Consider the following 21,068-nt stretch of genomic DNA (forward strand, 5'->3'; position numbering starts at 1 on the left):
TATAGGGTGAGCATCGTCCCGTCAGCCCCAGCAGGAGCGCTGGCTCGTGGTGGTGCTTGATGCATGTCCCAGGCAAAGGAGTCGCTGCTAAGGGGTAAAAATTGGCTGCTAGGGGTTAAAATCAAAAGCAGACAGGGAGAAAGTGAGAGCAAGGGCACACGGACAGAGCCCTAGGGTGCAGGGTTACTCCTGGCACCCCACAGGCAGAGCAGAGCTGGGTTAGCGCACAGCCTCCCCCGAATTTCCCCTGGTGCAGCTGCCAAGTCCCAGCTTGTGGCCACCCCTCTTGTTATTAAATAATCAGTGCAGAAGGGGAGACAAGCCACGGCTCATAACCCAATTAACACAGCTGCTAATTAAAAATAACCACCCCGTGAGCCGGTGTGGTGCCACGGCCAGCTTCCAGCAGGGCAAGGCGCGTGTGGGGCCAGTGAGGGGCCCGGCTTGCACAGAGGAGACACACGGGAGAGGAGGGTGAGGTGCTGAAGCAGTGCCTGTTAGTTACAGCGCGGTACAGGTTATCATTTCTGCGGCTCGATATAAACGCGAGAGGTGAAATCACTTCGTTATTTTGCAGACATGGATGACAGAGCACATGATTTGGCATAGTAAGTTTTAGGCTAGCTAGAAATGAATTGCACAATATTTAAACCTGATTAAGTACATAATAGGCTCAGCAACGGATTACTTTTCTCCTTACAGTTTATACATATATATACACGCATACACAGACAGGCATTTTTATCATTAGCTGCATTTTAGTCTTGTCAAGAGACAACTACCTACTGCCAAATGACTGAAGTGATACTCTTAAAAAGGAAACTATTCTTGGTGTGCTTTGCTGGGAAAAAAATAAGAGAGAAATTCCAGTTTGGTGCCAGCCCCGTGGGCAGGTCTCGCATCCGGGCACTGCCAAACTGCTGGGGGGCAGGCAGGGGCACAGCACCTGCAGTGCCAGCATCACTGGGGCACCTGTGGGGCAGGAGGGGTTGGAGCCAGAGGGCTGCATTCCCTTTTGGGTTGCTTTTCTAGGACTTGAAGGAAAAAAATAATGGTTGTTTAAAGTGCATTTAGAGTCTGAAAAGCATCTCTGAGAAGGAGCTTTCCCTCCTCCTGCCTCACAATGTCCATTTGCTCCCATTTACAAACCAGCCCTGAGCCCTGCTGCCTCCCTGCAAGCCCGACCTTCCCAAACTGGGCAGGATTTGGGGGCTGGTGGACCAGGAGGACTCATTCTCACAAAGCATCCTACTAAAGCCAGGCAGCCAAGTTTCACTGCACTGCTTAGGAGTGCGAGCAAGGAGTCACTCCCACCAGCCCAGAGATTCCCTAAAGAGCTGCGAGCCAACAGGGAGTATTATTATTATTTACAGCATCGGCGGGGCTGGTTGTATGTGGGGTGGCAAGATTGCACCAAAAATAGGTCCCACGAGAGACACTCTGCCAGGTTTTGCCAGTTTTAGTTCTGAAATAGAAGCCTTTAGAAAACAGGACCAGGACACGGGACCGGGCTGGTCTCAGCCCCCAGAGAAAACCTGTCCTTGCTCCCCAACACGCACGCACCCATGCACACAGCAGCTCTCACCTGCAGCCACGCCAAAATAATACTGCTCTTCCACAGCAAAATGTAAACTACACAGGTACAACACCACGCACTGAGAGAAGGTGGATGGAGATCCTGAGCCAGGGATTGGATTAGGAATCTCTTGGCTTCCAGCATGTCAACAGCAGGGCTGAAGGGTTCTCTCTCTCCTGATTTAAAAATCAGCTAAAACTTTTTTTTTCTTCTTTTTTTTTTAATGGCTAAATCAGCCACCTGCTAGTTAAAAAGCAGAAGAAAAGAATTCCCAGGATTGCTTGCCCTTGCTGAGACACTGGCAAATGGCTGGATTCTACCAAGTGAAAGGAAACTCACACGTCAGAAACCTGTAGTTCAGCTCTTATTTAGGAGGGAGATGGGTGCTGGTCACTATTTTGTGATCTTTCCCTTTTGGGGGGGGCTTTTGGCTGATGTAGTTCTAACACACACCTATCACCACAGTAATTAAAAAGTTACCACCGTGCACTACTTCACAGGGAAAAGAAGACACAGGAATGTACACGTACTATCACGTACAGCAAGAGTCCTGCAGGGCAGCTCACAGCCTCTTCAGAATGAGGAATAAAAGAGAAATAAAAGAGGAGCTTGAGGTGATGAGGGGGAAAAGGGGAAAAAAAAAGTAGGTTCTGTTACAGAGAACAGGGAAAGATGATGGTTCGCTCTGGCTTTCTGCAACAGCTGCAGGAACTCGACTCAGCCTTCCTCCTCCTTCCCCCCCAGTGCTTTCCTCCCGCAGACGGAGCCCCGCGGCTCACATCTCGTTGGAGTAGGTGTAGTTGGGGGTGGCCGAGTACTGCGTCTCGTGCTGCATCATGGCCCCCTGCGCCGCCCCCATCGCCGCGCTCTGCGCTGCCTGCTGCACGTGCGGGTTCTTCCAGGCGCCCGTGGTCCACTCCTCCTGCGCTTTGCTGAAGCTCCCGCCGCTCCCCCGGTAAAACTTGTGCACCTGGAGCCGAGAAGAGGTTGGAAAGAGGGGAAAAAAACACATGGCCAGCACCCTGCTGCCACCACCCCGCCGTCATACCATAGTGAGGGCGATGAAGGAGAAGACCGCCATCCCCGTGAACAGGATGGTGGGGATCAGCATCACCACGGCCGACCCCACGTTGGTCCCGAAGAAGGAGATCGCCGCAATCCAGCCGCTGCAAGGAGATGGAAGCCGCCACGCTCAGCACCCCCAAGGGGAGAAGCTGCCCACAATGTTAAGACCCTGAGAGGCAGCTTCCCCCTTTTTTCTCCACCCCACCACGCACAAACACCTCCCCTGGGTGCCCAAGCACCCGTGGGAGAAGCGAGGTCCTTACCAGACGCCCCAGCCAGGGATCCCCACGGCCTGGATGATGCTGATCACCAGCTGGGCCATGAAGGTGAAGAAGAAGGCCATGAAGCTGAAGGAGCTGTCTGTCCTGCAAGAGAGGGCTCCGTCAGCTCCTGAGCCTCCTTCCCCGCTGCTCTGCCTACACGGGGCACCCCCAAACAGCCCCAAACAGCCTCATGGTAAAGGTTAGGAAGTACAGCTAGAAGGCTGGCCAGGAAGAGCAGAAATTCCCCAAATATTCAGGCAGTGCCTCAAGCTAAGCACCACGTGGAAGTTTCCAAAAAACAAAAAACACAAACCTTGAGAAGCCAGGCTCAGGTGTGACCACTTACTTGAAAGCTTTGTAAATAGGTCTAAACCAGCAGACATAGGAGCAGGGCGTAAAGAGAATGAGCCAGAGAATTGCCAGTCCCAAATTAACAGCTCCGCCGCCTCCAATCAGCCATGCGAGGCAGCCAACGAGATTCACCGCCAAGGTGATGCTGTTCACTGCAAACACACACACACACACGCAGAGGGAGCAGAGTAGCGTGCACGAGGAGGGCGGCGTGATCCCGAAACCCTACGGCAGCTCCAACCCCCCAGAGCCCCCCGAGGGGACTCATCCTGCCCGCGTTTATGGGCGAGATGGAGGAAAGTGCTCTGGAGACAGAGCTGGCTGGACACACAGCTCCAAAAGCCAGCAGGCGTGAGCTGGGGGGATTTAACACCCCAAAACAGCTTCCCCAAGGAAGCACAACTACTTTTCTTCCCTCCTCCTTTTTGTGGAAAGGTTACAAGAGCCCTCCTGGCATGCAGGGGGATGTTAGAGAGACCGGGGCGAGCTGAAGGGGTTAGAGAAGAGCAGTGGCTCTCAGCACTGAGCACGGCACACGCATGCAGAGAGAAAGAGGCAAGGCTCTCAGAGGAATCCAGCCCACACATCTGGCTTCACGCTGGACGTGGGCATGAGGGTCAGGGCTTCTGGGAGCCCACAAAGGGGTCGCCAGGAGCTTGGGGCCGTGGAGAAAGCCCCTAGCTGCAAAGGAAACCCAAAAGGCTTCGCTAGCAGCAAATCCTCCACCACGATGGTGGGAAATCCAGGGGATGCTGCACCCCTGCCCCATCCCTAAAGGCTTTGGGCAGGAGACACAAAGGCCCAGGGGGCAGGAGGGAGAGCAATATCCTTGTTTTGGGGCCGGGGACCCGCAGCCCGCACGGAGGACAGCCCGCACTCACGCATCCAGAGGTAGTAGAGCCGCTTGGCCATGGTGCGGTGCTGCGGTGGGATCTCCGCGTCGAAGTCCTGGTAGAAACATGGCTTCAGGGGGATGAACTTGGGCAGCGGGGGGAAGTTGTTGGCTTTCTCTGAAAAGAAAAAAAAAACAAAAAATGAGTCAAGAAGGGGCAGAGAGCAGGAATTACCCCAAGTCCCTGCGGAAACCCCCCTACCTGCCATGCTGGCACGCTCTCAGCTGAGAGAACTCCACAGGGAAGCTGGAGAAGAGCTGGGAGCTGTGTGAAAGCTGGAGGAAAGAGAAAAATGAGGGAAAAATAAAGCGGGGTGTGGAGAAAGGCAAAAGAGGACACGGCCCTGCCCGTGGTAGGGGCTGGAACCAGAGGGTCCCCGAGCTCCCTGCCCACAGCCTCATCTCCGGGATAAACCCTGCTCCCTCCGCCCACGCCGACACCCTAATTAACCCCTCATTAATCCTAATTAACCCCTCATTAACGAGGATTTGGACCCGGGGGGGGGGCAACCCACCGGAGGGGGCACCCACGGCGGGGGGAACCCACGGAGGAGGGGGGGTGAGCACAGGACACCCACGCGTGTCCCCCAGACGGGCTGGGGTGGGCCCAGCACCCCCCACACCCCCTCAGCCCCCTCCCCACCCCCGTCATATCGCGACAGTCGCGAGCGGGCCCCCCACGCGCGTCGCCGGCGGGCTCCCCACGCGTGTCGCGACCCCGCGGGCTCCCCCCGGGCTCGCTGGCTGGGGCTACGTGGTAAAAAAAAAATAAAAAAAAAACAAAAACGAGGCCCCGGGCGGGCCCCCCCGTGGCCGTGGCCGCCCCTCACCGTCCCCACGGGCCCGTCGCGGGTGGCGGCGGCCGCCCGGCGCCGCTCCTGCCGCAGCGGCCGCGCTCTCGCGAGATTTCGCCGCCCCACGCACGGCGCCGCCCGCAAGTCTCGCGAGAGCTCGGGAGCTGTCCAGGGTCCCGCTGCCGCCCGGCGGGCCCTGAGAGGAGGGGGCGCGGGGGGGGGGGGCTGTGGGGTCAGGGGGTGCTGTGGGGTTGAACGCAAAAAGTACCGAGAAACACCAAAAAATGTTGAAAACGCCAAAAGACACGGGTGTCCTCTGTCCCCTGGGGGGGGGGGGGGGTGGTGGGAAGAGTCAGGGGACGGCCCGGGGGGGGAGGTGGGTGGTGGGGTCTCCTGCCAACGGGGTGCTGCAGCGAGACAGCGCTTTTGGGGCATTTCTGTAGGGAAATGGTGCTTCTGGTGCCTTCAGGGCATGGGCACAGCATTAGGGTGACGTGGTTGTGCGTCAGTGCTGTTAGCAGGGCGCTGGGAATAGCTCTGGTTCCCCTTGCTCATAAGGGATGGCTGGGCAGCCAGGGGGAAGGGCACAGCCAGCACCCCCAAAACATTGGGGCCAGCCAGAGGGGACAGCCAGCAGCCCAGGCCCAGCAGCACACCCCCACCAAACACAGCATTCATCCCCAAAAACCCCTAAAAGCCAGGTCCAGCAAGAGCTGAGCAGCTCCCGGATCAATCCACGGGCTGAGCTCCCATCCAGGAGGCCCCAGTACCCCCAGAGCTGGCGCCCCACAAACCCCAAACTGTGGGGAAAGCCCCGGGCTGAGCTTAAACAGAGCTCCTGGACCTGTTGGTTGGGGTCCCGGGGGTTTCTTGGTGCCCTGGGGGTGTAATTCCTGTTCTGCCCCATCGTGCTGCAGCTCGGTGGAGGGGCTCACCCCACAGCAGGGGTCCCTGGGTGCGGGGTCAGGGTTTGGGGTCAGAGCGGAGCTGTGCTCCCGAGACCTGAGCCGCCCCGATGTGACACACAGATGGGCACCGACTGTCCCCGTATCACCTGCTCCAACTTTCCGAGCTGCTCCCGCATTCAGCGGCTGAAAGAAAATATAGCCGGGGCAGGCGGAGGGCAGGGCTCGGGTTTCTGCAGCCTCTGCCATCGGCCTCTTCTCCATCTTAACCAATTCCCTGTTTTTTTTACTCAATTCTTTCCCCACCCCCCAGTCCTGCTCCCATTCCTCTCCCACCCCGCTGCTCCCCAGCGTGGAATAACTGCGCTGCTGTCCCCCAGCAGACGCGCTGGCAGGGTAATGAATGGCTTCGGATGGTAATTAGCGGTGGAGCTGCTAATAACGCAGCTCATTTCCATTTGAAGCGTTGCGGAGCGCTGCGAAAAAATGGACTGCGGATGGCAGGACCTGGCCCCAGCCCACAGCTTTCCTTCCAGCCACGTGCACGGCTGCTGAAATCCTTCCTATTTATTTTCCTGGGGTGGGGAGGTAGCATCTTTTGGGGTGTTTTCCCCCAGCAGCTTTAATCCACCCCGGCCAGGCTGAAGGGAGATCTGACATGAGGGTCCCCTTGTCGTTGTGGCCCTGCCTCAGTTTCCCCTCTTGGTGCCAGCTGCTTTCAGGGGAGGATTCTCTCCTTCTCTCTGTCCCCACGGGGCTCCCAGCCCTTTACACTATGGGGTGCCCCATTTGACACCATGAGGTGTCCCCCTGTGCATCTGCAGCCCCTTTTGGCCCCCCGAGGCTGGTGGCCAGGACCAGGGGACGTCGCAGCAGTGGTGCCCCCTCCTACCTGCTTTAGGGGCAGCAGGGATAGGACTTTCAGACCCGTTTATTTATTTATGGCTTTTGCAAGCCCTGCTCGGGGTGAAAACAATCCCGGGTCCTCCGGAGGGCGATAAGATTTGGCCGCAAGGCAATACTTGGGCATCTCTTTCCACTGTGCAATGATCCCTGGGCAGCGAGGTGGAGGCCGGGGGGGACAGGGGACAGGCAAGAGGTGACAGGGGACAACTGCTGACATTATCGGGCAGCTCTCGGTGCCCTTGAGGGAAGGGACCAGGTTCTCTTTAAGGGGGCAGGACTCCGGGAGCATCGCGAAGCCAGGAGAGAGCTTCTCCCTCTGCCTTCGCAGGGATGGAGGCAGCGGCTGGGTGCTGGCACGGGAGGCTGAGCGAGGGGAGGAGGAGGAGGAGGAGGAGGAGGAGGGGAGGGAGAGGGGGAGGATCTGCTAATTACACCGAGCTGCTCTGGGGGCTGCTGAAGTCCACAATGAAGCAAAGAGCGGCAGAAGCCAGCGCCGCAGCGGGAGCGGAGGAGCCCAAGCATCACCGAGAGCCGCAGCCGGTGGGGACAAGCAGGGGCGGCTGGGGGGTCCCGCAGCCACGCAGCCCCCTGGGGACACCCCCAGGCTAAGGCCAGCAGTGGGCTAGGTGCCCGCTGTGCCCACCGGGAAGGGCCGAGCGATGTCAGCCCAAGGAGGGGCGGCCAAGCCCCCAGCCCCAGCCGGGATGGAGAACTTCCGAAAGGTCAGGACGTCGGAGGAGGAGAGCCCCCTGCCCTTCCCCGACCTGCCCCCCGGCGTGGTGGAGATGAAGGTGAAGGAGGGCAGCAAGATCAGGAACCTGATGAGCTTCGCCATGGCCCAGATGGAGCTGAAGGGCAGCCGGCAGATCGTCTTCAGCGGCTGCGGCCGGGCGGTCACCAAGACCATCACCTGCGTGGAGATCATGAAGCGCAAGCTGGGGGGGCTCCACCAGGTCACCAAGGTGCGCTACAAAACCTTGCTGGAGGTCTGGGAGAACCAGGACCCGCCGCCCGGCAGCGCGGCGCAGAACCTGACCGTCCACAAGAACGTGCCCTCCATCTGCATCCTGCTCTCCCGCGACCCCCTGGACCCCAACCAGACGGGCTACCAGCCCCCCGAGCCCAGCCAGCCGGGAGAAGACCCCTCGAGCTCCTCCGCCAAGGGGCAGAAGCGGCCCCTGCCACCTCCCTGCGAGGAGCTGCTGCCCAAAAAGGTGCAGGGAGCCAGCCCCGGCAGCAGCCTGTGGGGCTCGGGGGACAGGGACAGCCAGCTGGAGGGCCACCACTGACCTGCCACCTCCTGCTTACAGGGGGGTTCAGGGGGTGCACCTGGGGGGCTGCTGATCCTGCTGTCCCCAGGGCGGTGGCAATGCCACAAACCACCCTGTCCCCCCTCCCGGTTCCCCGTTTTGGTGACTGCAGGCAAGGAGGCAAGGATGGGGGCTGCCTGCAGGAAAACCTCCCCTCTCCAAACTTTTCCTCTGCCTGGCACCGCGTGCGGGGATGCGGAGCTGCTCACGCCCCCCTGCTAAATAACCCCCTGCCGAAAAGGGCTGCGGACCCCCGGGACTCCCACGGAGCCGGAGCATCCTTTGCTTTTTGCCCAGCCCGGGAAAAGCGGCACTGCTCCACACCGAGAGGCCATCAGGAGAGGCAGCTTTGCCCACAGCCCCCTGGAGTGACACCTTCATTACGAAAACCGCTTCGATTGCGCCCGGAGAGGAGCTGTCAGGTTTATTAATGCTGGGCTCCGCGCCTCGTGGCTCCTGCAATTCATCCCGAATAACACACAAACAAGCGGGTAGGTCGCTTTCTGCCTCTCCTGCCCCTCTGCTTGTCTTCCCTTCCCCTCCAACGTGGCACCGTTTCTATTTTGTGCTTCTCTCTGAAATACCTGAAGCTGATCCATCCCCTCCCAGCACCGCTGCAGCCCGAGAGCCAAGGAAATGAGCCCTGGAGCACTGCTTTTTTTGTTTGTTTGTTATATTTTAATAGCAGCCCCCAAAGAGAAGAAAATGAAATAATCCTTCTCGTATCAGATATTCGGGTCTTCACTCTCCCGGAGCTGTTTGCAGGATCCAGAGCCACGGTGAAAGCCTGATGTCGAGGGACTGGGGCGATGGGGAGCATCGGGCAGCTCATCTCCTGCTGCGTGCTGGACGGACACCGGGACAAGGGGGAGCTTGTGCCTTTGTAGGTTTGGCTGCAGAGCCCTTGCCGAGGGCTGGCTCACGGAGAAAGCCCTTCAGAGCGACCCCCCTGCTTTTTCTAGGGGTAAAAGGAAACTAATCGAGAATAAAAGCTCGTTAGAAATAGCTGGGATATGCCTGTGGGAAAATGGGGGGATCAATTTTGCGACCGCCCATGGCACAGATGGGTGCGGGGAGGGTGGGACTGCCAAGCCAGAATGGGGGGGATCCTGGCCAAACCGTGTCCCCAGGGGACGAGGGATCGGGGCCAGCCTCTCCTGCATGCCCTGGCAGCCACTTGGCCCCCGCCTGCACAGCAGAGCCTGGCAAAGCCTCCCCCAGAGCCCCCATCTGGAAAATCGCTTTGCTTGGCTGGGAGAGGGATTGGAAGGAGAGCAGGGGAGTGAGGAAGAGGAGGAGGAGGAAGCAGGGGGCTGTTTTGTTTGGCAATGACCTTGTTATCTCCCTCAGCAGGCAGCTGCTCCTCCGGGCCAGAGGCTCCCGCTTATCTGCCCTGCTGCAGATTGATTCCTTTCACGGATCTGCCACGGTGTAATTGAACATTAATTACCAATTGTTTCATTTTTTGTCTGTGTTTTTTGTTCGTTTGTTTGTTTTTCCATGCAGGGAGATGGGAGGTGTACGGGGGTGGGGGGACATGAGAAGTGGAGGAGGCTGAACAGACCCCATAGCATCTCCCACCAGTTTCCACCCTAAATGAGGCTAAAGAAGGACTTCCTACTATGCATAAAGAGATGGGGAATCCTGGACATCACAGAGGGTGATGTTCCCCCAAAGCCTCGACCTTGCCCTCACTGATCACAGCCAAGGATTTCTGGTCTCCTAACATGCTGGCCGGCAATGGCAGGACTTTGGGGGCAGATTTATTTAACCTTACCAATGCGATGGCTTCCCCATCAAACCAAGGAGAGGGGCTGGGAAAGCTTTCCTATCAGATGAGCAGAGCCTGTGTCAGTGGGAGATGGAAATAAACCAAGTGCAATTCACCCAGAGCATCCCCAACTGCTTTGTGGCCTGCGTCCTTTGGTATCCAGCTGAGATTCTCTAAGTTCTCAGCATTTTTGCCCCTCGTCACCCTCCAGTGCCACCGCACTGCTTAGTAAACACTGATCGAAGCACAAATGAGGCTGAGAACTAGGAGTCCTTCATCCTGCTGCCATCTCACGTTGCTCCCAGGAAAGAGAGGAGCAAGGAGAGAGGGAAAAAGAAGTCAATTGTTTCACCTTATTATTTCGTTAATGTTCAAAATTATTTTTAATTGATTTTGCACGCAGGCAATTTGCAATCCTGGAGGCAACAGGAGCCTGGGGATTTCAAACGCCTCATGTTGCTGGCTGCGTACCAAGGATTTCCTGCATGAGGAAATAGTTAAAAAAAAAAAAAAAGACTAACTCGAAATATGAAGCATTTATAAATAGCAGGATGGCATCTGGCTCAACGGGGTCCTGAGGGAACATTGTGAGTGAAAACAGTGCGGGGATTGTGTGCTGCGGAGACACAGCCCCAGGTGCCCACAAAGAGTAATTTTGGGGTCATTTTGCAAGCCTGGTGGCTTCAGGGGCAGCGGTAGGGACAGCCCCATGGCAGCAGGGACACAACATGGCTCTGAGATATGCCAAGAAGTGCTGCTGCGGGTGGGAGCCGAGGCAGCAGCGTGGCCCGGCAGCCAGACTGCGTGCTGGGGTGCCTCGGGCACAGTGCTTGAGGGAAGGGATCATCCTGCCCTGCTGGGGCCGCCTCACCCCGAGCACCTCGTGCAGTTTGGGCACCGGGTGTAAGGACATGAAACTACCAGAGCGTCTGAGGGAGGGCTATGAAGATGGTGAAGGGTCTATAGGGGAGGATGTGCAAGGAGTGGCTGAGGTTCCATGGTTTGCTCACCCCAAAGAGGGGAGCGGAGGGGCAGGCGATGAGCTCTGCTCTCTGGGGACAGCGACAGGCCCCGAGGGGACAGCACAGAGCTGGGACAGGGGAGGCTCGGGGTGGGCGTGAGGGCAAAATTCTGCACCCAGAGGTGGGACGGGGACGTGGGCACGGCACACTGGGGACTGTTTGCAGACAGAAGCGCTTCTGAGACACAAGCTTTAACTTTTGGGTGGCGCATGGAGCCAGGAGCCGGCCTCCACAACCCTTCCCACTCAGGACACAGCACACTATTATCCTATACCCTAGCAGGACCCGCTCCCCACCACAAAATGGCGGCGAGCCCCCCCCTTCTCCCTCCCTCCCCCCTCCCCTCTCCCTCCCCCCTCCCCTCTCCCTCCAGCCACGTGACCGCGCGCGGCGTCCCCGCGGCATTTTGTCCCCGCGCAGCCTCCGTCCTCCCCCCCCCCCTTCCCACCGCTTCCCGCCCGCCCTCCATTTCCTCCTCCGAGCGCCCCGGTGCCGCCGGTGCCGCCGCCGCCGCCATGCTGCCCGCCGCCGCCCGCCTCCTCCTCCGCCGCCCCGCCGCCGCCCTCGGGCTCCGCGCCGCCGCCCTCCGCCGCCCCCTCGGCCCCGCGGGTGAGCCCTGGGCCCGCCGCCGCCGCGTCCTTGCCGTGACCCCGGGGCTAGGCCGCGAATGAGGCCCGGTACCGGGAGGGGGGGGGAACGGGAGGGGTTTGAGGGGTTTGGGGGGGGGGTCTGGGGGTGCCCCCGGGCTCGGGGCTGTGGGGTTGGGGAGGTCGGAGGGCAGCGGGGGGGGTGGGTGGGGTGTGGGGTTTTGTGCTGCCTGCTGGGCTCCGGGGGTGGATTTGGGGTTTTGGGGGAAATTCGGGGGGTTTTGGGGGCGTTGGGGGTTGGTTGGCTCGTGGGGTGAAATGGGGTGGAATGGGCATGGGGGTGTGTGTGTGTGGCCCCGTCCTGATCCTCGTGCGGGGTGCTCTGCCTGTCAGCCCCCCCCCATCGGTCTGGGGGGGCTGGGGGTTCTGTAAGCTCAGCTGTCAAATTCTGGGGGGGAAAAAAAACAAAACAAAGCAGGATTTGGGTTGTGTAGTGCTCAATTCTGACAGCAAGCATGAGCTTTAGAGAGAAAAAGGTTGGAAAGGAACACAGCTGTAATTGAAAAATACCCCCTGGAAATCCCAAATTCAGGAATCTTTGTGTTATTATTTTCCCCTTTTTGGAAAACAAACAAACAAACAAAAAAAACCAACAGTCTAACCGTGTCTGTTAAATTGTCCTTTTGCTTAAGACTGAGGTTTGCAGTCAGCACCCCAGAGCTGTGAGCCAGGCAGTCACTGTTACCAGGCATATCCAAGGCTACGTGTGGGTCGCACAGGGAAATGCCGTCAGGCAGTAGTGATGAAGCTCTGGGGTCCTGCTTTTGGGGCTTTTGGGGCTCCTGCAGTAGGGCGATGCCGGCCAGAAGGGGGAGGCCGCTGTCCCAGGGAGCGCTTGGAGCGGTGTCATTGGGGAAGGTCAGCGGGAAGGGGCGAGCGAGGGCGTCAGAGCTCGGCGGCTTCTGCCTGCTTCCTGATAAAACCACCGAAAATGCTTTGGGGCAGGTGTAAACCGGGATTGCGACTCAAAGATTGGGCTGTGATAAATTCGGCTCAAAATCTGGGTTGTGTTCCGGCTGGGCCCTCACTCAATGAGGCTAAAAATACTCCTCGATAGCCCTACAGCTCCTGTTGTGTGTGTTGTAAATTAAAGCACTGCTTTGGGGGATCCTCCAAAAGGAAAAACGCCTGTGGGAAAGGAGGAAAAGTGCAGCCCAGCCCCATCAGCCATGCAAACAATGCAGGCACCGGCACGTGGGGGTTTTTGCTTGATTTTAAAGAACCCTCCTGGCTGGTCAGGGTGAATAGTTCACGCCGGGTTAGGAAAGAGAAAGTGAGCAGCTGTCTGCAGCTTCCTCAGAAGTGGATCTTGGAGCCCTCAAGGTCACAGCCGAGCTCTGCAAACATGGGCAGAGAGAGGCTCCTGGAGGGGCAGAGCAGCTTGCGAAGTACCTGGCTCTGCTTCTAGCCCGGCTGTGGTTCCTCCTGACAAACTGCTGCGACCTTTGTGCCGGAAAAGAACAGAGCAGCCACAAAAAAAAAAAAGGCAGCCAAACTTGGCAGTATTTTTTTCTTCTTCAGGAGCCTGTTGGGAGAAATAACTCTCCAAGGGCTTAGATTGGCGTGCTCATTTTGATTATTTCCCAAAAATGACACTAAAAAACCCTTTATCAGCTCGGAGCTTGTGGTGGAATCACCGACCTGTTAGGAAGGAGGCGCCCAGCAGGGTGGGTGTGTGAGCAGAGAAATCCTCTGGCTGACAGAATGAGCTACCGAGCAACTGCAGGAGTCGGCTGCAGGGGGAAGATGCTGCAGAATAAATCGGGGCGTTCATCGCAGTTGGATAACGTTGTAACTCCTCGGCTGTAGGCTCTTATTTTGGGGGGGGGAAGGCTGCTGAAAAGCTCATTAACCTAAATCACTGAGCTCTGGAAAGAGAGAAAATTCCTCTGCCTTATGGAAACGGGTCCCAGAAGGCATCTGTAGAGGGCTGGCTGCACAGAATTGTTTTTCACTTGCGTTTTCCCTCTCCTTTTAAATAATCCTGCTCCGGCTGCAGGCTCCGGGAGTGCTGTGGAAGTCTGTGCTGGAGGGCAGGGCGCTGTGCCACGAGGCAAACAGCGCTTAGTTAACGAGCTGCGCCCGCCTGGTGCTCAGTACTGGTCCAAATCCAACGCCGCGAGTGAGACGCGTGCTTTTATAGCTGCTGTTCCCTCGGTCAGGGCTAAAGTGCACCGCTCCTGTGTGGGCTCACAGCCTCCTCCTCTCTCCCTGCATCCAGCCGTGCTGCACGCCCGCTGCTACTCCCATGGGTCGCAGGAGTCGGACGAGGAGTTCGACGCTCGCTGGGTGACGTATTTCAACAAGCCAGATATCGACGCCTGGGAGCTAAGGAAAGGTATGTGGAAGGAAAAGGGAGGGGTAACCTGCAGAAAATGCAGTTTTGTTTGGGATCTGGAGCCGTGAGGGCTTGCTGAGCTTGCTGCGGTGGGTGATGACACCTCACTAATACAACAAGGATGTTGGAAGGAACTACAGCATGGAAAATGAGGAGAAAGAGGGTATAAAGCAGTAGGAACACAAGTTTTTTTTAATTCTAGTGCCCCAGAACACGTATTCTCAAAGACCAAGAGAGAGAAGGAGAGAAACACTGGCTCTGAGGAAAGTTTCTGAGCTCAGCTGCTGCCTGATGGGAGACCACACACATTTTTTTTTGGGCTTTGAGCAAGTGGCTTGGCCATAACTTGCTGCAGACTGTTTGGTTGTCTCCACATGTTGCTTGCTGTGCAGCTGCCAGCTGCTATTAACCTATCCTAATTAGGGCTTAAAATAACCGCCAGAGGGATTGTTCCCGTGTGATGTGGATGACCAGGGTTGGGTCCTTCCCCTTGGAGGGAGAGGAAGGGAACAGGCTGCCTGCATTGCGCTAGGAGGAACAAAGTTTTTTGGATTTCTTTATGGTTCTGTAGCAGGCTCCCCACATACGCCGCTTTGGGGAGCGTGGATGTTACTGGCCCACTGGGATTTCACAAAATTAACTTAAAAGCTGGTTATAGGCGTAGCAGTGAGCGACAGTGAGAGGGAGAAGAGCAAAAGAACGCCCTTGGGGTGTGGATGTGTGTTCAAAATAGCAGTGAAAGTGCCAGTCGGATGCTCCTGGTGGTGTTAATTATTACTTCTGTCACGAGCTGCAGCAAAACAATGCTTAGCAGGCTCCTTTTGGTAGCCTGGGCCGAGCTACTCAATGTTTCCCTGTGCTCACAGGTATAAACACGCTGGTGGGCTACGACCTGGTTCCGGAACCAAAAATCATCGATGCAGCTCTGCGGGCGTGCAGACGGTTAAACGACTTCGCCAGCGCGGTCCGCATCCTGGAGGTCGTGAAGGTGAGCGGGGTGCGGGGTGCAGCTGCTGCTTTCTGTGGGGTTTCTCTAGGTTTCCTCTCGGGGCTGCTTCCATCCCAGGGAGCAGGTTGGAAATGACACGCAGGGTGCCCCTCAGCTAGGCGTTAGCTGGTGTTACACAGGGCGTGGTGTCACTGTTAATGCTCTGAAAATCCCCCAGACAGGAGCTTGGTGTTGCTTTGGGGTGTTTTGCAGCCGTGTGGGATCGCTGGGGCACTTTGGTGCTGGATTTGTAGGGTGCTGGACTTTGCTCTCTGACTAACGCCCTTCCTTTTCTTGTAGGACAAGGCAGGACCGCACAAGGAAATCTATCCGTACGTTATCCAGGAACTTAGACCAACTTTGAGTGAACTAGGAATCTCCACTCCAGAGGAACTGGGCCTGGACAAAGCATAAACCATGTTGGTAAGGGGTGCTCTCGCTTCCCAGGCTCCTGGCCTGGGACTCCTGTACCCTAAAACTCCTCTGGCAAAGCCGGAGTGCTCCTCACAGCCTTCCACAAACCCAGTGTGGCAAGGAAGCTCCGGCTCCTGTTGAGGTTTTTGATAGGAAGACATCACCTTAGTGACACTGAAACCTGTCTGAAAAACATTTGGCCTTGGGACATGAGGGGGATGTTCGCAGTTCCCTAGCTGTAACTGGGAAATTTGAGCATTGAAGGAAGAATGGGGTTTTATTGTGAAAATTTATCATGGTTTAAGTGGCCAGACCCACACAGAGCAGTTCCTGCGGGACTGTGCAGCCCTGGGGTGTCCTTTTCCTGAGAAGTTTTTTTAGCAAATGGAAGGATTATTTCATCTGGAAGTGCTCAAGCTTTCATTTTATTGTAGCCAATTTAGAAAATGGGGAGGTGCTCGTTTCTCTCTCATGCTAGCAAATGAGCCCCACTATTGACGGTCACCTAACAACACTGAAGTTCCTTTACCTTGTAGTTAAAATAACATAATTTCTGCTAATTTGCAGGACCCCGTGCTTACAGAGCAAACAGATGAGCTGTGGCACAGCCAGAGTTTAACTGACGTGTGTGCGGGATGCCCACGGATAACGTCAGGAGCAGTGTGTGGCGCTTGGTCCCGATGGCGCTGGCCTCGAGTTCTGGGAGGCCGCTTGTTTTATCACCTTAAAAAGCAGAATTCTGAGCACTGCATAACCTGGGGAAGGATGTAACAAAGGGTTAGGTCTGCGGCATCAGTGCCGGGGTTACAGAGGAGCTGTAGGGATCCTTAACGAGGACCCATCGTTAGGTTTAGCTGAGGCTGTGTGTGTGGCAACCCTGACAGAAATAAAGCCCAAAACAAAACTTCTCATGGAGCTTGAGTTATGTGAAGGCAGCCTCTTAATCCAGGAGACTACCCGTGTCATAGACTGTCATTTTTTTGTCATATTCTGGATTTTTTCCACATTTTTTTAACGTGACCCTTAGGGCCGGGCTCTGCGTCACGATGGCGGGCAGGGAGGTGTTTGGGAGCTGGTGAGGTAACAGGCTGCTTTCTGACGACTTTTCTGCCTTTTTTCCGTTGCAGGTGCGTTCTTTGAGCGTTCTCCTGACGCGGCCTGAGCGCGGGCGGCCGCCGCGGGGCCGCGGTGTTGTGGTTTCACCGAGCTTCAGCGCGCCGCCATGCTGCGGGGCGGGGCGGGCCTAATAAAGGGAAGCTTGGCCTGACCGCTGTGCTGTGGTTATTTGTTACGGGGAGCAGGAACCCTCCTGCGCTAGCTCTGTCCGCGGGGCTGAGGAATTTGGGCAAAAAACAGGCAAAATAGAAACAAAAAAATTAGAAATCAGCCGGCCCCGGAACCTTTGCGCCCCGGAACCTTTGAGCGGGGACGCGGCGGCCACCCGGAGCCTGCCGGAGGTGCGCAGGCCCCGCCCCCGCCCCCGCCCGGCGGCGCAGCCAATGGGAGGCGGCGGGGGCGGGGCCTCGCGGCCATGGCGACGGGCGGCGGCGGCGGGCCCGGGGCTGCGGGCCGGGAGGGGGCGGGGCGGGGCCGGGCGGTGAGGGGGGGGCGAGGGGGGTGGGGGGGGGGTTGGGGCTGTGTGGGGTTAGAGGGGTTATGTGGGATTGTAGGGGGCTGTGTGGGGTTAGAGGGGGTTAGGTGGGGCTGTGGGGCGTTGCGTAGGGCTATGGGGGATTGTAGGGGGCTGTATGGGGTTCTGTGGGGCTGTACGGGGCGGTACAGGGTTATATGGGGCTGTGGGGGGCTATGTGGGGGGATATATGGGGCTGTATGGGGTTCTGTGGGGCTGTATGGGGCGGTACAGGGTTCTATGGGATTGTAGGGGGCTGTGTGGGGGGATATATGGGGCTGTATGGGGTTCTATGGGATTGTAGGGGGGATATATGGGGCTGTATGGGGTTCTATGGGATTGTAGGGGGCTGTGTGGGGGATATATGGGGCTGTATGGGGCGGTACAGGGTTCTATGGGATTGTAGGGGGCTATGGGGGATATATGGAGCTGTATGGGGTTATATGGGATTGTAGGGAGCCGTGTGGGGGGATATATGGGGTTATATGGGGCTGTATGGGGTTGAATGGGGCTGTACAGGCTTGTGTGGGGTTATATGGGGCTGTGTGGGGTTCTATGGGATTGTAGGGGGGATATATGGGGCTGTATGGGGTTCTATGGGATTGTAGGGGGGATATATGGGGCTGTATGGGGTTCTATGGGGCGGTACAGGGTTCTATGGGATTGTAGGGGACTGTGTGGGGGATATATGAGGCTGTATGGGGTTATATGGGGCGGTACAGGGTTCTATGGGATTGTAGGGGGCTATGTGGGGCCGTGTGGGGGGATATATGGGGCTGTATGGGGTTCTATGGGATTGTAGGGGGGATATATGGGGCTGTATGGGGTTCTATGGGATTGTAGGGGGGATATATGGGGCTGTATGGGGTTCTATGGGATTGTAGGGGGGATATATGGGGCTGTATGGGGTTCTATGGGATTGTAGGGGGCTGTGTGGGGGATATATGGGGCTGTATGGGGCGGTACAGGGTTCTATGGGATTGTAGGGGGCTATGGGGGATATATGGAGCTGTATGGGGTTATATGGGATTGTAGGGAGCCGTGTGGGGGGATATATGGGGTTATATGGGGCTGTATGGGGTTGAATGGGGCTGTACAGGCTTGTGTGGGGTTATATGGGGCTGTGTGGGGTTATATGGGGCTGTATGGGGTTGAATGGGGCTGTACAGGCTTGTGTTGGGTTATATGGGGCTGTATGGGGTTCTATGGGATTGTAGGGGGGATATATGGGGCTGTATGGGGTTCTATGGGATTGTAGGGGACTGTGTGGGGGATATATGAGGCTGTATGGGGTTATATGGGGTGGTACAGGATTATATGGGATTGTAGGGGGCTATGTGGGGCCGTGTGGGGGGATATATGGGACTGTATGGGGTTATATGGGATTGTAGGGGGCTGTGTGTGGGGATATATGGGGCTGTATGGGGTTCTATGGGATTGTAGGGGGCTGTGGGGGATATATGGGGCTGTATGGGGCGGTACAGGGTTATATGAGATTGTAGGGGGCTATGGGGGATATATGGAGCTGTATGGGGTTATATGGGATTGTAGGGAGCCGTGTGGGGGGATATATGGGGCTGTGTGGGGCAGTACAGGGTTATATGGGGTTGTATATGGCTGTGTGGGGCTATAGGGAGCTGTGGGGCTGTATGGGACTGTGTGGCTTATACGAGGTGCCATGTGTGAGGATATAGGGGTTTGCATGGGGCTATATGGGGCTGTAGGGGCTTGTGTGGGTCTGTATAGGGCTGTATGGGGTTATATAGGGCTTATGTGGGGCTGAATGGGCATTTCCTGGGCTGTGGGGTTATATGGGGCTGGGGGTTCATGTATGGGGTTCTATGGGGCTGTGTGTGTGTATGGGGCTGTATGGGTTCGTGCGGGGCTGTGTGCACGGGGAGCAGTCTGGGACTGGGCTGTATTTATGGGGCAATGCGGGGCTTTGTGCTCGAGGGGCGGTGTAGGGCCTGAGCCCTATGGGGCTGCGTGCCCGCGGTCATACAGGGCTGCACGGGGCCGGGCAGGGGCTGCTCAGGGCAGAGGCCATACAGAGGCCGAGCGAGCACATGGGGGGGCCATACAACACATACAGGGCGCTATAGGGACCACACAGCACACACAGGGCGCTTTATAGGGTCAGGGCTGCCCCCCAACTCTTCCCCTTTTCCTTTCCAGCCACCCCGAGGCGAGAGCAGGCGGCCGAGCGCTCGGGGCAGCGCCGGGGCGGAGAGGAGGGGACCCTACCTGCTCTGCCGGGCCCCCCCCGGCCACCCCAAGCTCCGTAAGTGGCCTTAGGGGCACCCCGAGCCGGCCCTAAAACCCCAACGGGGCCGCGGGGGGCTTGGGGGTCTCACCCCGCTGCTTGCAGAGCGGCCGCGGGAGCCGGCGAAGGCGGCGCCGCGATGGCACGGGCTGCTGGGGGGGGGCCCGGCACGGGCAGCGCCTAAAAGGTGGGAGCTCACATCCTGATTTTAGGGTTTTTGAACCCAAACTGGGGAGTGTAAGCTGGGTGGGAAGGGCTTGGGGTGAACTGGGAATGGGGGAGGGATGGGGGATGGGGATACTGGGAGGATGAGGAGGATACTGGGGGGATGGGGATACTGGGAGGGCTGGGAGGACAAGGATACTGGGAGGATGAGGAGGATACTGGGAGGACGAGGATGGGGATACTGGGAGGATGGGGATGGGGACACTGGGAGGGCTGGGGGGATGGGGATACTGGGAGGACAAGGATACTGGGAGAATGAGGAGGATACTGGGAGGATGGGGATACTGGGAGGATGAGGACGAGGATACTGGGAAGATGGGGATGGGGATACTGGGAAGATGAGGAGGATACTGGGAGGATGGGGTTGCTGGGAGGATGAGGATGGGGATACTGGGGGGATTAAGATACTGGGATGATGAGGATACTGGGAGGGGAAGGAGGATACTGGGAGGGGGAGGATGAGGGTGCTGAGAAGCTGAGGATGGGATACTGGGAGGACGGTGATGAGGATACTGGGGATACTGGGAGGAAGACGCCGAGGCTGGCTGAGGCCATGGGGGCGCACAGGTTCCCCGTCCCTTTCCCCCCGCGGCCCCACTGTCACCCCGTGTCCCCCAGCAGGCCCGCCAGGTCCCGGGGGGGCTACGTGGCGCTCAGCCAGGTGGCGGAGGACGGGCGGCTGTCCCCCAGCTCGGGCAGGTGAGCGCCCTGCACCCCGCTGTGGGGCACGGGGAGGGCGGGCTGGGGGGGATCGGGGCGAGGAGCACCCTACAGCCCCTCCAAACCTCGCTTCAAAAGCCCCCAAACCCCATTTTGGCCGTCGATTTGACCAAATCGATGAGATTTGGAGAGTTTGGAGGAGGCTCCTGCTGGGCTGGGCAGGCAGCAGCGAGGTGCCCGCGTGCCCTAAAGGCAGCAGCCGCCCTGCCCTCAAATCCTTTGGGGTTTCCGAGCAGCCCCATGCCCGTGGTGCTTACCCTGCCCCTTTTTTTTCCTCCTCGCAGCGACGGGGAACTGGAATCCAGGGGCTCCTCCGGCTACTCCTCCGCCGAGGCAAGTGCAGGTTTGCAAAGCTCCCATCCTGGGGGCTTGGCAGGGCCACTGTGGGGGATTTGCCACCTCGGGGAGGGGGTCCCAGCCCCATTTCCCCCCGCAGGTGAACCAGGAGCTGAGCCGGCAGCTGCTGCGGGACGGCTACCACCTGGACGAGGTCCCCGATGACGAGGACCTGGACCTGATTCCCCCAAAACCCGCCGCCGCCCCCTGCCCCTGGTGCTTTGGGGACTCCCTCTGCTGCGTGCTGCAATAGGGCACGGCACCCCACAGCCCTCGGGGCGCCCGGGGGCACCCCAAAAGCCTCCGTGTCACACGGGGCAGCTCCCTGCTGTGAGCCCCACTGCTGCTCAGGACGGGACCGACGGCCTCCCCATTATGATTTCTCCCCCCCTTGGGGCCATTCCGGTCTCACCAGCTGCCTTAAATCAGGGTCCTGCTGCCCTAAATCAGGGTCCTGCTGCCCTAAATCGGGGTCATGCTGCCCTACAGGGACGGCGGGCACGCAGGGAGGAACCTTATTTAAACACTGCACCCGGAGAGAGAGGCTCTCCCGTTTGGTGTCCTGGCGAGGGAAGCGCTCAATAAAAGGATCTTGCTACTCCAGGCGTCTCCCCGCTCCCATTTCCTTTCCCCACAGGTGGGGAAAATCCAA

The 21,068-nt window shown here is 58.0% G+C and overlaps 4 protein-coding genes across 4 annotated transcripts; 3 read left to right on the forward strand and 1 right to left on the reverse strand.

The window, feature by feature from the left end:
- Positions 1-475: 475 nt before the first annotated feature.
- On the reverse strand, positions 476-5,057 carry SCAMP5 (secretory carrier membrane protein 5). Its single transcript, XM_084532218.1, has 7 exons — positions 4,978-5,057; positions 4,350-4,423; positions 4,137-4,265; positions 3,251-3,407; positions 2,905-3,006; positions 2,625-2,742; positions 476-2,546 (listed from the first exon to the last, which is right to left on the reverse strand). The coding sequence occupies exons 2-7, from the start codon at positions 4,354-4,356 to the stop codon at positions 2,352-2,354; spliced, it is 708 nt and encodes a 235-aa protein (XP_084388344.1). The 5' UTR covers positions 4,357-4,423; positions 4,978-5,057; the 3' UTR covers positions 476-2,351.
- A 2,149-nt stretch (positions 5,058-7,206) lies between these two features.
- RPP25 (ribonuclease P/MRP subunit p25) lies at positions 7,207-9,523 on the forward strand. The gene has a single exon (XM_084532844.1). It carries the CDS (start codon positions 7,412-7,414, stop codon positions 8,039-8,041), a length of 630 nt encoding a protein of 209 aa, XP_084388970.1. The 5' UTR covers positions 7,207-7,411; the 3' UTR covers positions 8,042-9,523.
- A 1,773-nt stretch (positions 9,524-11,296) lies between these two features.
- Positions 11,297-16,510, forward strand: COX5A (cytochrome c oxidase subunit 5A). The gene is made up of 5 exons (XM_084532221.1): positions 11,297-11,464; positions 13,724-13,840; positions 14,707-14,828; positions 15,129-15,251; positions 16,370-16,510. The coding sequence occupies exons 1-4, from the start codon at positions 11,371-11,373 to the stop codon at positions 15,240-15,242; spliced, it is 447 nt and encodes a 148-aa protein (XP_084388347.1). The 5' UTR covers positions 11,297-11,370; the 3' UTR covers positions 15,243-15,251; positions 16,370-16,510.
- FAM219B (family with sequence similarity 219 member B) lies at positions 16,289-21,017 on the forward strand (the record flags this gene model as incomplete). Its single annotated transcript, XM_084532176.1, has 7 exons — positions 16,289-16,317; positions 16,495-16,699; positions 19,048-19,153; positions 19,241-19,322; positions 19,982-20,059; positions 20,365-20,413; positions 20,517-21,017. 7 exons carry the CDS (start codon positions 16,289-16,291, stop codon positions 20,667-20,669), a joined length of 702 nt encoding a protein of 233 aa, XP_084388302.1. The 3' UTR covers positions 20,670-21,017.
- Between the last annotated feature and the right edge of the window lie 51 nt (positions 21,018-21,068).

The sequence above is a fragment of the Aythya ferina genome (assembly GCF_964211825.1).
Source record: "Aythya ferina genome assembly, chromosome: 11".
In the NCBI taxonomy this organism is placed as follows: Eukaryota; Metazoa; Chordata; class Aves; order Anseriformes; family Anatidae; genus Aythya; species Aythya ferina.

Excerpts from the sequence above, each read along its gene's own strand:
- SCAMP5 (XM_084532218.1), bottom strand. Across the intron at positions 3,007-3,250 it reads CCTATTTACAAAGCTTTCAA|GACAGACAGCTCCTTCAGCT; the intron begins GTAAGTGGTCAC and ends CCTCTCTTGCAG. Across the intron at positions 2,743-2,904 it reads ATCCCTGGCTGGGGCGTCTG|CGGCTGGATTGCGGCGATCT; the intron begins GTAAGGACCTCG and ends ATCTCCTTGCAG.
- RPP25 (XM_084532844.1), top strand. The coding sequence starts at position 7,412 with ATGTCAGCCCAAGGAGGGGCGGCCAAGCCCCCAGCCCCAGCCGGGATG.
- COX5A (XM_084532221.1), top strand. The coding sequence starts at position 11,371 with ATGCTGCCCGCCGCCGCCCGCCTCCTCCTCCGCCGCCCCGCCGCCGCC. Across the intron at positions 11,465-13,723 it reads CCGCCCCCTCGGCCCCGCGG|CCGTGCTGCACGCCCGCTGC; the intron begins GTGAGCCCTGGG and ends CCCTGCATCCAG. Across the intron at positions 14,829-15,128 it reads GCATCCTGGAGGTCGTGAAG|GACAAGGCAGGACCGCACAA; the intron begins GTGAGCGGGGTG and ends CTTTTCTTGTAG.